The sequence below is a fragment of the Melospiza melodia genome, chromosome 4 (assembly GCF_035770615.1).
Source record: "Melospiza melodia melodia isolate bMelMel2 chromosome 4, bMelMel2.pri, whole genome shotgun sequence".
Lineage (NCBI taxonomy): Eukaryota > Metazoa > Chordata > Aves > Passeriformes > Passerellidae > Melospiza > Melospiza melodia.
The window spans coordinates 77,149,589-77,162,289 of NC_086197.1; the positions used below are offsets into that span (position 1 = coordinate 77,149,589).

Sequence of the window (12,701 nt, forward strand, 5' to 3'; positions counted from 1 at the left end):
CAGTTATACTGCTTAACTTGATTCTGGGCTTTGATCACTTCAAGTGGGACAGGAGAACTTACACCAGCAATCCATTTTTTCTTAAATTCTTAGTCAAGATGTATATTGGAGTCACAATATAATATTGCTATAAACAAAAAAAAAGATTTTGCCACTCCAAGCATTATATACAATTTTTGCTGTTGCAATGTATCACTTTTTTATGTACTCTGTCATGTGAAGAGTACTACTGTCATAGGATTTAGTTTCAGGCTGTCCTGCCAGAAGCAGGTGATCCTTATGGGTCCCTTCCAACTGGGCACATCCTATTCTATGATTGTATGATGTCATAAGCCACCGTGGGTGGTGCCCATTCTATTAGAAACATTATTTTATACCACACCTTGAATGACAGTTAAAAACAAATCTGTTTTTTATATAGATATGCTACTATTTAAATAAAAAAATCTTTCTCCATTGAAACAGTGTATTTTGGAATGATGGCTGCAGGCTGGAAGAGTCAAAATTATTCTACAATCTGTTATTCAAGCCACTCAACTTCAGTGAATATTTTACACAAGACAGAAGCACTTTAACCAAAGAAATAAGAATGATTTATGCTAGAACACCATGTGAGCTTGAGCTGGTGACTTATTAGCTAAAGCATTCACCAGAAAGAGAAAGGACATCAGATTAAATCATAACGAAGCAGAATTTCAACCTAGACCTCAGCTCTTCTTTTTTCTGCTCCCTTTTGCAGAAAACCTATCTGATATATATGACATGGAAATATCCACTGATGCCCTTACTTTTGGTTTGAGAATCCCAAAGAAACTAGAATTTAAATTCAGGAGTATAAATGCAAATACAGGAGCATGTTGGCTCAAAAGTATACGAAAATGTAGTTTATGTACTTTAAATGGTACAGCCTTTCAGGTGTCTGGGACACACATGAAAACTTCATCTTGGTCCTTATTTTATGTCTCACAGTGGCCAATAGCAAATTTTCAGGGAGGGACAGAAAATCAGGTCAGCTGCATGGTTATGCTTCCCCAGATTTCTTTCACAAGTATCTCTACTGAGCAGAAGTCCCTGAGAATCACAGTGGGATCAAAAGGCTGAGATAAGACATTTGCAGTAGTAGTCTGTTGAATCTCAATTAATTTACAATTCAGGTAAGATTTTCAATGATCTTTTAATTTTTTGAAACATACATTTTGTATTTTTCATGCCAGAAATACATTTTTCATACACAATCCAATTGAAAATACAATAGTCAGCACAAAATGTGCTTCAAGAGTATGTATGAAGAACATAACCAGAAGATTCTCCACCACGTGGCCATCCTCTTTTCCCCTTACACAGGAAATTACATCTGTGCATTTGGCATAGAAGGATTTCTACTAAGATCTTTAGTAAATGTGACAGTAGTCCACTTAGGGGTATTGCCTTGCCTCCCTGTGGCAAAATTAAGAGCAAGTTGCAGGCATTAACTTCTCAACACAAACCTTTATTTTTCTGCAAGCCTTAAGTTCATCTCATTTCTCGAAAGAAAGGAGCAGATTATATTTTTACTATTTCAGTCAGTATGTCTTAGTATTTTAGTATAAACTGGGCAATGTGCATAAAAACATACTATTGATCCTCAAAACAGCAGAATGTTTTCTGTATGTTTATCTCACACATTGTCTGTTCACTCTATTAATAAACTTACATGTTGAAATAAAATATTAAATGTCCTTAAATGCACATAACACAAAGAACCGCCTCAAAGACTTGCCAAATGTACTTCAAATTGTCCCAATGCTCATATTACTTTACACAGTCCAACACCATTCTTCTACACTGCTATGGAATGCCTGGGTGGTCACTGTGCCAAATCCTCCTGGGCCTGGAAAGGACACATAAATCCAAATGCTTGACACCTAACTTCTGCAATTGTGCCTATCTATACCAGCAACCCCTTCAAAGTTATTTATCAATGTCAATTAAGCATTGATCTTAAGGTTTGTAAACAATGTCAATGGGAATTTTAGCACTAAAGGCAGGGGGAGAAAGGGCATAAATGTGTATAGCACAGCAGTCTTCAGAAACAAAGCCTGGGTGAAGTGTAAAGTCTATATTCTGAAGTAAATTAAGCAGTGAATATGTACTACTTTATATAAGAAAACAAAGAAGCTCTTGAATGTGTACTACTTTATATAAGAAAATACAGAAGCTTTTGTATTACATGTGTTGGAACAAAATGTACACTCAAAGTCAAATTTATTTTACTCTAAAAAAAGAAAGTACATACCAAAAATCTGGAAAGCACACAACTGATGCCACAAGTGGCATTGATGCTACAAGGTTTCAGTCCTTACTGCAATTTGGGACTTGAAGGCAGTCTACAGACTTCAGATTCTTGCAGAACTACAGGGAAAAGAAGCAATTGCTAGTGTAATTTTTTGTTCCCTTATCACTCTGAAGACACTTTTTTGCTAATACTCCTTGCAATTGAGGCTATTGAAGTCAAAATAAGAAAGTCAGTGATTACCCTGAATTTGCCAAGATGAAAAGCTATTTAATATAGGGTACGTATTTCCTTCTAAATAACACTTTAAGAAAAGAAAAAAAGTTTTCTTTCTAGACAGCAGCTACAAAAAGTATTAAGAATTATAAAACCTGTGGATTTTCAGTTTCACATATTTCTGTATAAATATCTCACAGGCTTGCCTAAGAATCTCATTAGGAATGTGCATTAATCCAACCATTCCATTTCCCTTTCATTATAGATAAATTACATTCTTTATAGTTACAAACTTTATGTAAAAAAAGTTAAGTATTCATGCTCTGTAGGATTTTTCTCAGTGTTTACATTTTCAAAGCCAACAGAAATTAGTCTGCTTCTAGAGATAACTGAAAGACAAAAGAAAATATTTTAAAGGAGGATAAAATATGTAGAAAAATCTCACTGATATATTTTACTTTATACTCTGTGGATCTTCATCTTTCTGTAGAACAATACTCCCCTGGATGTATGACAAGCTAAAAGTCTAAAGACATATTACTATATTAACTTAATTTATGCTATCTGGATACCACTATAATACTCCAGACACCACAATCATTTTCCTTTCTTACTTGCAATAATTAACAGTAGAGAGCAAAAGATGGCTAAATTAATTTATAACTTTATAGCTTCTTATACTAATTATTTCCTCTTCTTGTATTTTAGGTCATCTTGTCGTTCCTGCAAACACTAATCAGTCATGGGATTTGAAGTTAATACTACTAAATAAATGAATTGTTTCATCTCCTATGACCATCTATACATACTTCATCTTCACAAAGCTCATCAATTTTTCGTCATCAAGGACAAAGTGACCTTCATTTCTACAAAATGCTTCTTAGTACCGGACAAGTTGGCTACAAATTTATCACATCCTCAGGAAGGAAGTCCTTCATGATCATCATTTGATAAATGCAAGATTGTGCTGTATTAATTGACCAGTCATACTGAATTCTAGGACTATAATTGTGGAATACTAAAGGGTCTGTTACTTTCCTGAACATTTGGGCTAAGATGAAGGACCTGCAACTCAAAATTAATTTACTGCTTGGTCTAGTTACCACTGCTCTACTACAAGCCGTAGGAAAAAAAGCAGACTGCCCGGAGTCATGTATATGTGAAATCAGACCATGGTTCACCCCCAGGTCTGTCTACATGGAAGCTCCAACAGTGGACTGTAATGATTTAGGCCTTTTTCATTTTCCAGCCACACTGCCTGCTGACACACAAGTTCTACTTCTACAAACTAATAATATTGCAAAAATTGAACACTCAGTAGACTTCCCAGTGAATTTAACTGGTCTAGATTTATCTCAGAACAATTTATCCTCAGTGACCAGTATTAATCTTAGAAAGATACCACAGTTACTGTCAATGTACCTTGAAGAAAACAAACTTACTGAGCTGCCTGAAGAATGTCTCTCTGGACTCAACAATTTACAAGAGCTTTATATTAATCATAATCTGCTTTCTGTGATTGCACCAGGAGCTTTCATAGGCCTCAATAATCTTCTCAGACTTCATCTCAATTCAAATGGTCTGCAAGTGATCAACAGAAAGTGGTTTGAAGCTACTCCTAATCTTGAAATTCTCATGATTGGAGAAAATCCAATAATCAGAATTGAAGACATGAACTTCAAGCCTCTTAGCAATCTGCGCAGCCTAGTTTTAGCAGGTATAAATCTCACTGAAATACCAGATAATGCTTTGGCTGGCCTTGACAACTTAGAAAGCATTTCCTTTTATGACAACAGATTTGTTAGAGTGCCCCACATCGCTCTTCAAAAGGCTACAAATCTCAAATTTCTGGATCTAAATAAGAATCCCATTAACAGAATTCGACGAGGAGATTTTAGCAATATGCTGCATCTAAAAGAGTTAGGAATTAATAACATGCCTGAACTGATTTCTATAGATAGTCTTGCTGTTGACAATTTGCCAGATTTAAGAAAAATAGAAGCAACCAATAACCCCAGATTATCATACATTCACCCCAATGCATTCTACAGACTTCCCAAGCTGGAGTCGCTGATGCTCAACAGCAACGCGCTGAGCGCGCTGTACCGCAGTACGGTGGAATCCCTGCCGAACCTCAAGGAAGTCAGCATCCACAGCAATCCCATCAGGTGTGACTGCGTCATCCGCTGGATTAACATGAACAAAACAAACATTCGGTTCATGGAGCCGGAGTCCCTGTTTTGTGTAGACCCTCCTGAATTCCAAGGTCAGAATGTGAGACAGGTACACTTTCGGGAAATGATGGAAATCTGTCTTCCTCTGATAGCTCCTGAAAGTTTTCCATCTACATTGGATTTAAAAGCTGGCAGCCATATTTCTTTGCATTGCAGAGCAACAGCAGAACCAGAGCCTGAAATCTACTGGATAACACCATCAGGACACAAACTTTTGCCTAATACTATCTCTGATAAATACTACATTCATTCTGAAGGAACACTAGACATAAGTGATGTAACACAAAGAGAAAGTGGCTTGTACACATGTATAGCATCAAATTTAGTTGGGGCAGACCTAAAGTCAGTCATGATTAAAGTGGACGGCTCTTTCCCTCAGGAACACAATGGATCTGTAAATATTAAAGTAAAAGACATAAAATCTAATTCTGTTTTGGTTTCGTGGACAGCAAATTCTAAAATTCTGAAGTCCAGTGTCAGATGGACAGCCTTTCCGAAAGCTGAAGACTCCCGGGCTGCACAGAGTGCTCGAATACCGTCTGATATAAAGGTATATAATCTTACACATCTAAATCCATCAACTGAATACAAAATTTGTATAGACATTCCCACTATCTATTCTCAGAATAAGAAACAATGTGTCAATGTAACCACAAAAGGACTGGACTTGGAAGTGAAAGGCTATGAAAAGAACAACATTATAGGATTCCTTGCCAGCCTTGGTGCTCTTTTGGGAATCATATCTGTGATATATCTCTACAGCTGCATCTCTCAAGATATGAACTATGGCATTGGACACAGCTATCTAAGGAATTACCTGAAGAAACAATCCTTTTCACTCAATGAGCTTTATCCTCCTCTAATCGCTCTTTGGGACATGGGCAAAGAAAAAAGCACAGCAATGGAAGTAAAAGCAACTGTAATAGGTGTACCAACAAATATGTCATAAATATGTCAGTATATCACTTACTTTCTGAAATAAAAAGCACATGACTGTATTTGTGCTGAATAAAAAGGCAACAAGAAAAACATATTTCTCTTAGGAACTAGATGGCTGGACTTTGTTGCTGCCAACAAATGGAATATATATGATTCAGTATGAGAGAAGAATTTTAATTAACTGGCTTCTAAGGGTATTCTACCAACCAAATAAAATTAACTTCATATTCTAGAACTTTCATGGGACTTTTAAGTCTGGAATACAGTGGAAGTAGCCAAGAACATTTTCTGTATTTTTTTTAAATTATTATATAAAAGTAGTGGAACTGAGCAATACCTCCTCCTGTGCTGTATTACACAAAATAGCCACGAGTTTTTGCAGTGAACAGATATACTAGGATTGACATATGGTGTAATGAAATGGACAAATTCTGTAGAGTAGACACAGTGAGTATGTGAATTTTTTTTAATGAGAAAATACATTTTTGATTAAAATCAAAATACTTTTTGTCTTGTTTGTTTCTAAAGAAAACACCTCACCTTTCTGGGAGTTCTTGTCTGACAATAACAAACACAATCCAAAGTCTGATAAAATATCTCTTTACATATTCTCCTCTCTCCTGAAAATGCTAATCTGAGCACAAACGATATTTTTGCTGATTTTAGGCTGTGCAATGTTTCTAACAGAAATGTAAGTTTAGTGATAGTTTTTTACCAAATTTTATTTACTCTAAGAGCATTATAAAGCCAAAAGAGGTGTTGGAGATGAGGCCACTTAAACCCAGTTGAATTAGATTTCAGCATGGATATTGCTTAATTAATAGTTCTTTGATCCTTTTATTTTATACACTTTTATGTATCTGTGTGAAATACTTCTGTTCTCTTAGCAACATGTGAGCCTGCAGATCTTTATTTCATTATATCTGTATTACATAATTTTATTACTAGACAAAAGTAATCTCTTCTAGAATACATGGCAGTGCTTTCCATGGTAGTACTGTGAACCACCATCAGATGAACATAACATCTTTGATCTCTTCACAAAAACTTCTCCATGGTATTAGCCATTTTCCATGACCAAAGACATTCTTTATGACAAAATCCCCATACAAGCAACAGATGAGCAGTGGAATTCTTGTGCAGCTGTATATAAAAATGGACAGCTATTCCTTCTACAGATATCCTGCATAGGCCTGAAGTCCCTAGGAAGTAATAAATCCACCTTGTAGATTTAATAGCATAATGCATATTACCTTGCATTTTTGCACAAACATGCAAAAAAAAAAAGTAACAGCAGTTTTTTCAGCCAAGTAAAATCTCTTAAAAGTCATAGAAATAACTCAGTTGTGTTGAATTATGCTTTTTCATAATCTCATTTATAAAAATGCTGGTTTTTTCTACACAAGGCATAGGGCTAAAATTTTCATGTATTTCATTAATTGGGATGTTTACTTTCTTTAATGGAGGAACAAATTGATAAAGAATTATATTTGATTTCCTCAGAAACAGAAAAGTATTGCTACACACTTTTGTTTCCATTTATTTCATAGTTTTCTCTCAGGAATGCATTAAAATGCTTTAATGCATTAATGCATTAAAAGAAGTACTTACTGGTTATTCAAACCAGAAGAGTAGAAATAGATTAATTTTACTTTGGCATTTGACAGCAAACCTCATTCTGAGATATACCACTAATACAAGAGAGGAAGCAAACATAAGTATTTGAAATATCTGGCTAGGAAATACCCACAATACAATACTAAAAAAAATTAATTTACATTACTTTTTTCTATCAGTTACTGGACTGAAGGATAATATTTTATTAATAAAAAGATGAAGCATTTATTTTTTGGTAAAAAATTTGCTGCCATTTTAAAAAATAAATTGCAATATTTCGTCAGCTAACAAGGTCAAACACTATCTTAAATAGAAACATTTCAGTTTCTAGTTTAGTTAAAATGCTGTGAAATCATAACTCCAAAAAGTACCCATAAAATCAAGATAAGAGATTGGAGAAAAATATCTTGATTTATATCCTAAAAGGAAATTTCCACTTCCAAAATTCTCTATTAATCCTATTCTGCTTGTGTATCCTGAAATAATGACCTCAAGATAACTTAAAATAGAAATTGGGATTCTTCCCATAATGTTGTGCTGGCCAGTAAGACATAATGGTCAACAATAATCTTATAAGATATCCTTTTTTATCTGAAGCCAGTAGAGACTCTTCTGTAAAATGTTGCTATATAGCACAGAAAATAAGTTCACGTACCAGACAACTCTAGAAGAGTTGCAAGAAAAAAAAAAAAAACTGAAAAGCAACACTGTGTCAGACATAAGGAAAAAAATAATTCTTATTATTGAACTGAATAGGGTAGATGTGTGGCACTGACAAAACAAGAAATTTTATATGGAAGAAAGTATACAGTAATTATGAGAAGTTCATTATTAAAACTTCAGAAGACATTTTGAAGGAAATAGCTAAATGGAATAGAGGAGACAGCCATTGAACACAACCTAAAAGAACCAAAAAGACTGAGTTCATCTCATGCTAAAGATTAGAAAACATACTTGACAAAAATAATAACAGTTGCATGAAGCTTTTGTAGAAGTTAGAAAACAGATGACTAGAAATATATCCAGAGCAAAAAAAAAAAACTGGTATTGCCTGCTAGGTAGGGAAAAAAAAACCCCACATCGTTCTGAAATACAGGTTGACCTTCCAAACCTATTGTTTTGGTAGGTCAAGTGACCTACCAAATATGTAATTTGAATAGCTTTTCCTTTAATACCATTGGAAATAATTGGAACCAATTTTCTCAGGAAAACACTACATAGGTACTCAGGGATAATGCTAAACAGCAACAAAAAAAAAGAGAGAAAGATTATCAAACAAGAGAAGGATAATCTAAACACTCAGCAAACATGAAATCAAGACAGAGAACAAAAGAAACTACAAATTTGTGAAAATTAAAGGAAAAAACACCAAGCTTCATTTCCACATAGGACAACTATATAAGTTAGATATCTAACAAGAGAATTGCAATTACTCATTTATATGGATAAATTCAATATATCACTGAAACTTGGCAAACTTTGCATGATTGGAATGTTAAAATACACAATCATAACCTGTCTAGTCAGAACTGTGCTTTGAAACTGAGACTTGAGCTATTCACTTCACCTTCAATAAAAATTCTAAAGGAGTTACGTCTTCAATGTTTCCATTATAGGGCAGTGTGAAAATGAAGTACCAAACTATATTCTGTCCATATTTAGCTGCACCTCAGTATTCTGAGACAAAATGTCCAAGCAGCCTTTGTAAATAACATAGGCATACAGTAAAACTAGTAATGAGTAATGAAAACACACCCTATGGTGTGCAAATGACTATGGTTATATTATTTTTCAGGCTTCATTAAGTAGTGTTTCATTTCTACAGCTAGGGTGACCAAAAAGAGATAGAAGGCTAAACCAACTGGACGTCATGTTTAAAAGACTTGTTCTTTTGAACAATCAGGAAAAACTTTAAATAAATGTGTTGTACATCTACCTACTCAACTGCAATATTCTCACAGATATAAAGCTGCAGATACATGGAAGTGCCTTCAAAGCAACTGAATCTTTTATTAAGTCATTCCTTCTTTCCTTCAGAAAAAGCTGAAAACTACAAATTAAATTCCTCTTTCAGCTAAAAAATGCTTTTTATAAATGTCTCTCACTTATCTTTCTGTCTCTCAGCTTCAATTCTTTTTAGACCCTTTTTCCCAAAGCCCTTTTCTTTGCCTTGATGCAAATTCTCTGTTCCCTTCCATGCTCCCTGTGGGTTCTTTGCTTATTTCCTTTTTGCTTCTATTGTTGCCAGACTGTCGCATCATTTCCAACACTTCCCAGTAAGGACAGATGCTGTCTGAGTTACTAAAAAAATTATCAATGAAACATAACACTTGGAGGCAAAATATTTGAATAGATAAATACAATTATTAAAAAAGACCTGGCATTTTTAGAGAAAAACCCAGTTGTAAAACTTACCAGGTAATGAGATTAAGCATCTCTCAAGGAAACAAAAAGCAGAAATAATATAACAACATTCCAATGACAATAATAATATGGGAGTTAGATAAAGCTGGAAGGGCATGCAATTTGGGCAGATGGCCTATTCCTGATCCTAAAATAGCTGATGTTCTTTTTAACATTACAGTTTAGATAAGTGGAAAACAACCCCATCTGCCTCACCCTTACATAGCCATTGTTTGTTATCCACGTTAATGACAATTTCACACTGTTCTCCAAAAAGCCATAATGCTTTTATCAGAAAAGTACATCAAAATCAGTGCTGGTGTCTTCATCTATACACATTTCTTACAGACCAGACCCAGATTCTATAAAGAAAGCCTTTCAGCATTCATATACTACACTTTACAGGTCAAAGAGTTTACAGTTTTGTCATTTAGCATGTGAGCACAAGTCAGAGTCCGTCAGATGGCTGTTGAGAAGAACTTCTGAGGGCAGAATCTTGTCATACATTCTTATTTTTTTCTATGAAATTTTACTATGTGCTGTTAATGCTTGTAACTTCTTTTTGTCTCTAGTGTGAATGTCAGCTAAACTTAAAAACATGCAGCTGAATACTTTACAATACCAGAGAAAGTCAGTTACTGTCTGAAGTCTGCTAAAGACAGCTAAAACACACCTTAGGCATAATGGTAGAAGGATTTCACAGGACACAGAAACCGATTATAAAAATCATCTATTCCTAAATATCCAACACTTAAATGGAATATAAAGGTGCTAAAAATAGAGTCAGAATTATCACTTCCAATTAAATGCAAAGTGCCCAATAACCATGCCAAATAAAAAACCTGAACCATTTAGAGGTAGTCTCACTATAGTAAAGCAAAAAACATAATTAAATTAGAAGTAATCAGAATGTTTTTCTTTATGTTCCAGGTAATAAAAGGATAAATTTAAATTGTTACTATTAATTATAGTCTCTTAGATTAATCTTACCTTAAATTAATAAAAAATGGGATGTTAAATTCTTACATAATTTATTTCATAAATGCTCTGAAGGTATTCATGATAAGTGCATGCCCATTTTTAGCAAACTAAGTGCTATACTGAATATTCATGTGTTACACCACGTATTTCAAAATATGAAATGATGCTTTCTCCTAAAACACCCGCTTGCACAATTTAAACTATCAGTACCTAAAATATATTGCACATGCACACCACTATCCCAATTCCATTTATTCTGCAGGAATGTAAAAGGATTTCTTTACTCAAGCTAGGATGAACTGTATCCCAAGGACTCCCAGACTTTTCGATTGACAAGTTCACAATAGTACAGACCAATGTCACAACACTTATAAATCTATCATGTCCAATTCAGCCTTTCAGGCTGTTGAAGTCCAATTTAAAATTACTTCCTTTTCTACCTTCCAAGAAATTCAACCTCTCTCGTACCCTTCACATTTTATTCCTTCACTCAGCAATCATCTACTGTTTGCTTACACAAAATTACAGCAGCAGCAGCCTTTCTTTTAAACCATTTTCTTCTTCATTAATACTTCATATTTTTCCCAGCCTCCTATGAACTAGACTACTTCCAGAGTATCCTTCCTCCTACTTTTATCCTTCCTCCTACAGTACATTCTTCTTTATGACATTTGTAATCATTTTGTAATTATCAATGACATGGGAGGAAAAAAATGCCAAAAAACAACAATAAGAAAAAAGCTGAATTGCTCTATGGATTTGAAGGCAAATTTCAAGAGCAGCCAGAGGAAAAATGTAACCCTGAAAACTCTGCAGTCTAATCGCCAACCTTCTTCAGCAGCCAGCTCTGCTTTAACAGTGTTATGCTAGGTAAAGCTCCCTTTCTTCCCCTTGGTCTTAGGAAAGCTGACTAAAATGGAGGATGTCTACTAGAGGTAGAGTAATTTGAAGTTATTTGTAACTTTTACCATATCTGGATTATTAAAAAAAAGAAAACAGACAGAGAATGATCTTATTATTCATCCGGCCTTTCAAAAGCATACAACAATTTACAAGTATACACCAATAAACACATCACACCAAAGCACACAAACCAAGGATTAAACACCTCTGCAATTAACTAAAGGTTTAGAACAAAAGAAACAGAAATGTATTGTCAAAGGGTTGTAAATCTTTTCAATTAAACACCAGCAAGGAAATTCTCTATATGTTCAGATATTATCTAGCTACAAACAAAATAATATGCCATACAGTATATTCTAAATGAATGCATTTTAAGATATCAAACAATATATAGGTTTACCTGAGATTCTTACTCCTCTTGACCTAAAAGGTTTTCAAGTGTCTGCTCCTGCTATTTATCTCTAACTATAAATTTTATTCCTGCAGAATTTCATAGGCTTCAACTTGTCGTCTTCTTCCTTTTGTCTTTTTCATTTGAAAGTTTTTGGCTTCAATTATCTTACACATGAAAATTGTCTGTTCTTGTATGTCATGCAACATTGTAATCCCACTATTAGCATTTCTTTTTTATCATTCTAGCAAACAACTCTACTTTTCTCTTGCCAAAAATTTATATTCCACCACCCTGGTTGTGTATAAATAATCTAAATGCTTCTTGCTGGAACACTTTTATTAATATGACAAATTTTATGTATAATGTGATGACTTTAAGGTGTTTACCTTAAACAACCACGTGAAAACTTTCTCAAAAATGTTTAGAAAATTGACAAAATATAAGAAAGAAAAAAATACTTTTAGAAATGGTAAATCAGAAACCTTCTATGTTGCTAAAAAATAAAGTGCAGACCATGTAAGTACTACAGTTAAAAGTGAGGAAAAATGAGAAACTTTAGATACTCAAAGGGAGATAAGTGAATGGTTAAAACCAATTGTAACATAGAATGGAAAAAATACTTTAGAATAAACCAGAAAAGAGCTGTAAAAATGTGGCCAAAGGAGCCAAAACTGCTGAAAGAACAAGTTTGCAACATGATCAAATCAATAAATAAGAGAAAAATAAGCTGAATGAACAAAGA

The 12,701-nt window shown here is 34.1% G+C and overlaps 2 protein-coding genes across 5 annotated transcripts in view; one reads left to right on the plus strand and one right to left on the minus strand.

The window, feature by feature from the left end:
- The window catches only part of LRRN3 (leucine rich repeat neuronal 3), a 31,804-nt gene extending 25,642 nt beyond the window's left edge, over positions 1-6,162 (plus strand). The window contains exon 2 of the mRNA XM_063155260.1: positions 3,197-6,162. Coding sequence (XP_063011330.1) covers positions 3,545-5,671 — 2,127 coding nt within the window. The 5' untranslated portion in view covers positions 3,197-3,544 and the 3' untranslated portion in view covers positions 5,672-6,162. The remainder of the gene's footprint in view (positions 1-3,196) is intronic.
- IMMP2L (inner mitochondrial membrane peptidase subunit 2) overlaps positions 1-12,701 on the minus strand; it is a 407,189-nt gene that overhangs the window by 236,236 nt on the left and 158,252 nt on the right. Inside the window, exons 4-5 of one of the 4 annotated variants that reach the window (XR_010027616.1) lie at positions 2,276-2,391; positions 1,728-1,870 (exon numbers count right to left, since the gene is read on the minus strand). The exons of the other annotated variants lie outside the window; for them this stretch is intronic. The gene's annotated coding sequence lies outside the window, so the exon portion shown is untranslated. Of the gene's footprint in view, positions 1-1,727; positions 1,871-2,275; positions 2,392-12,701 lie in introns of those variants that run through there. 4 annotated transcript variants of the gene reach the window in all.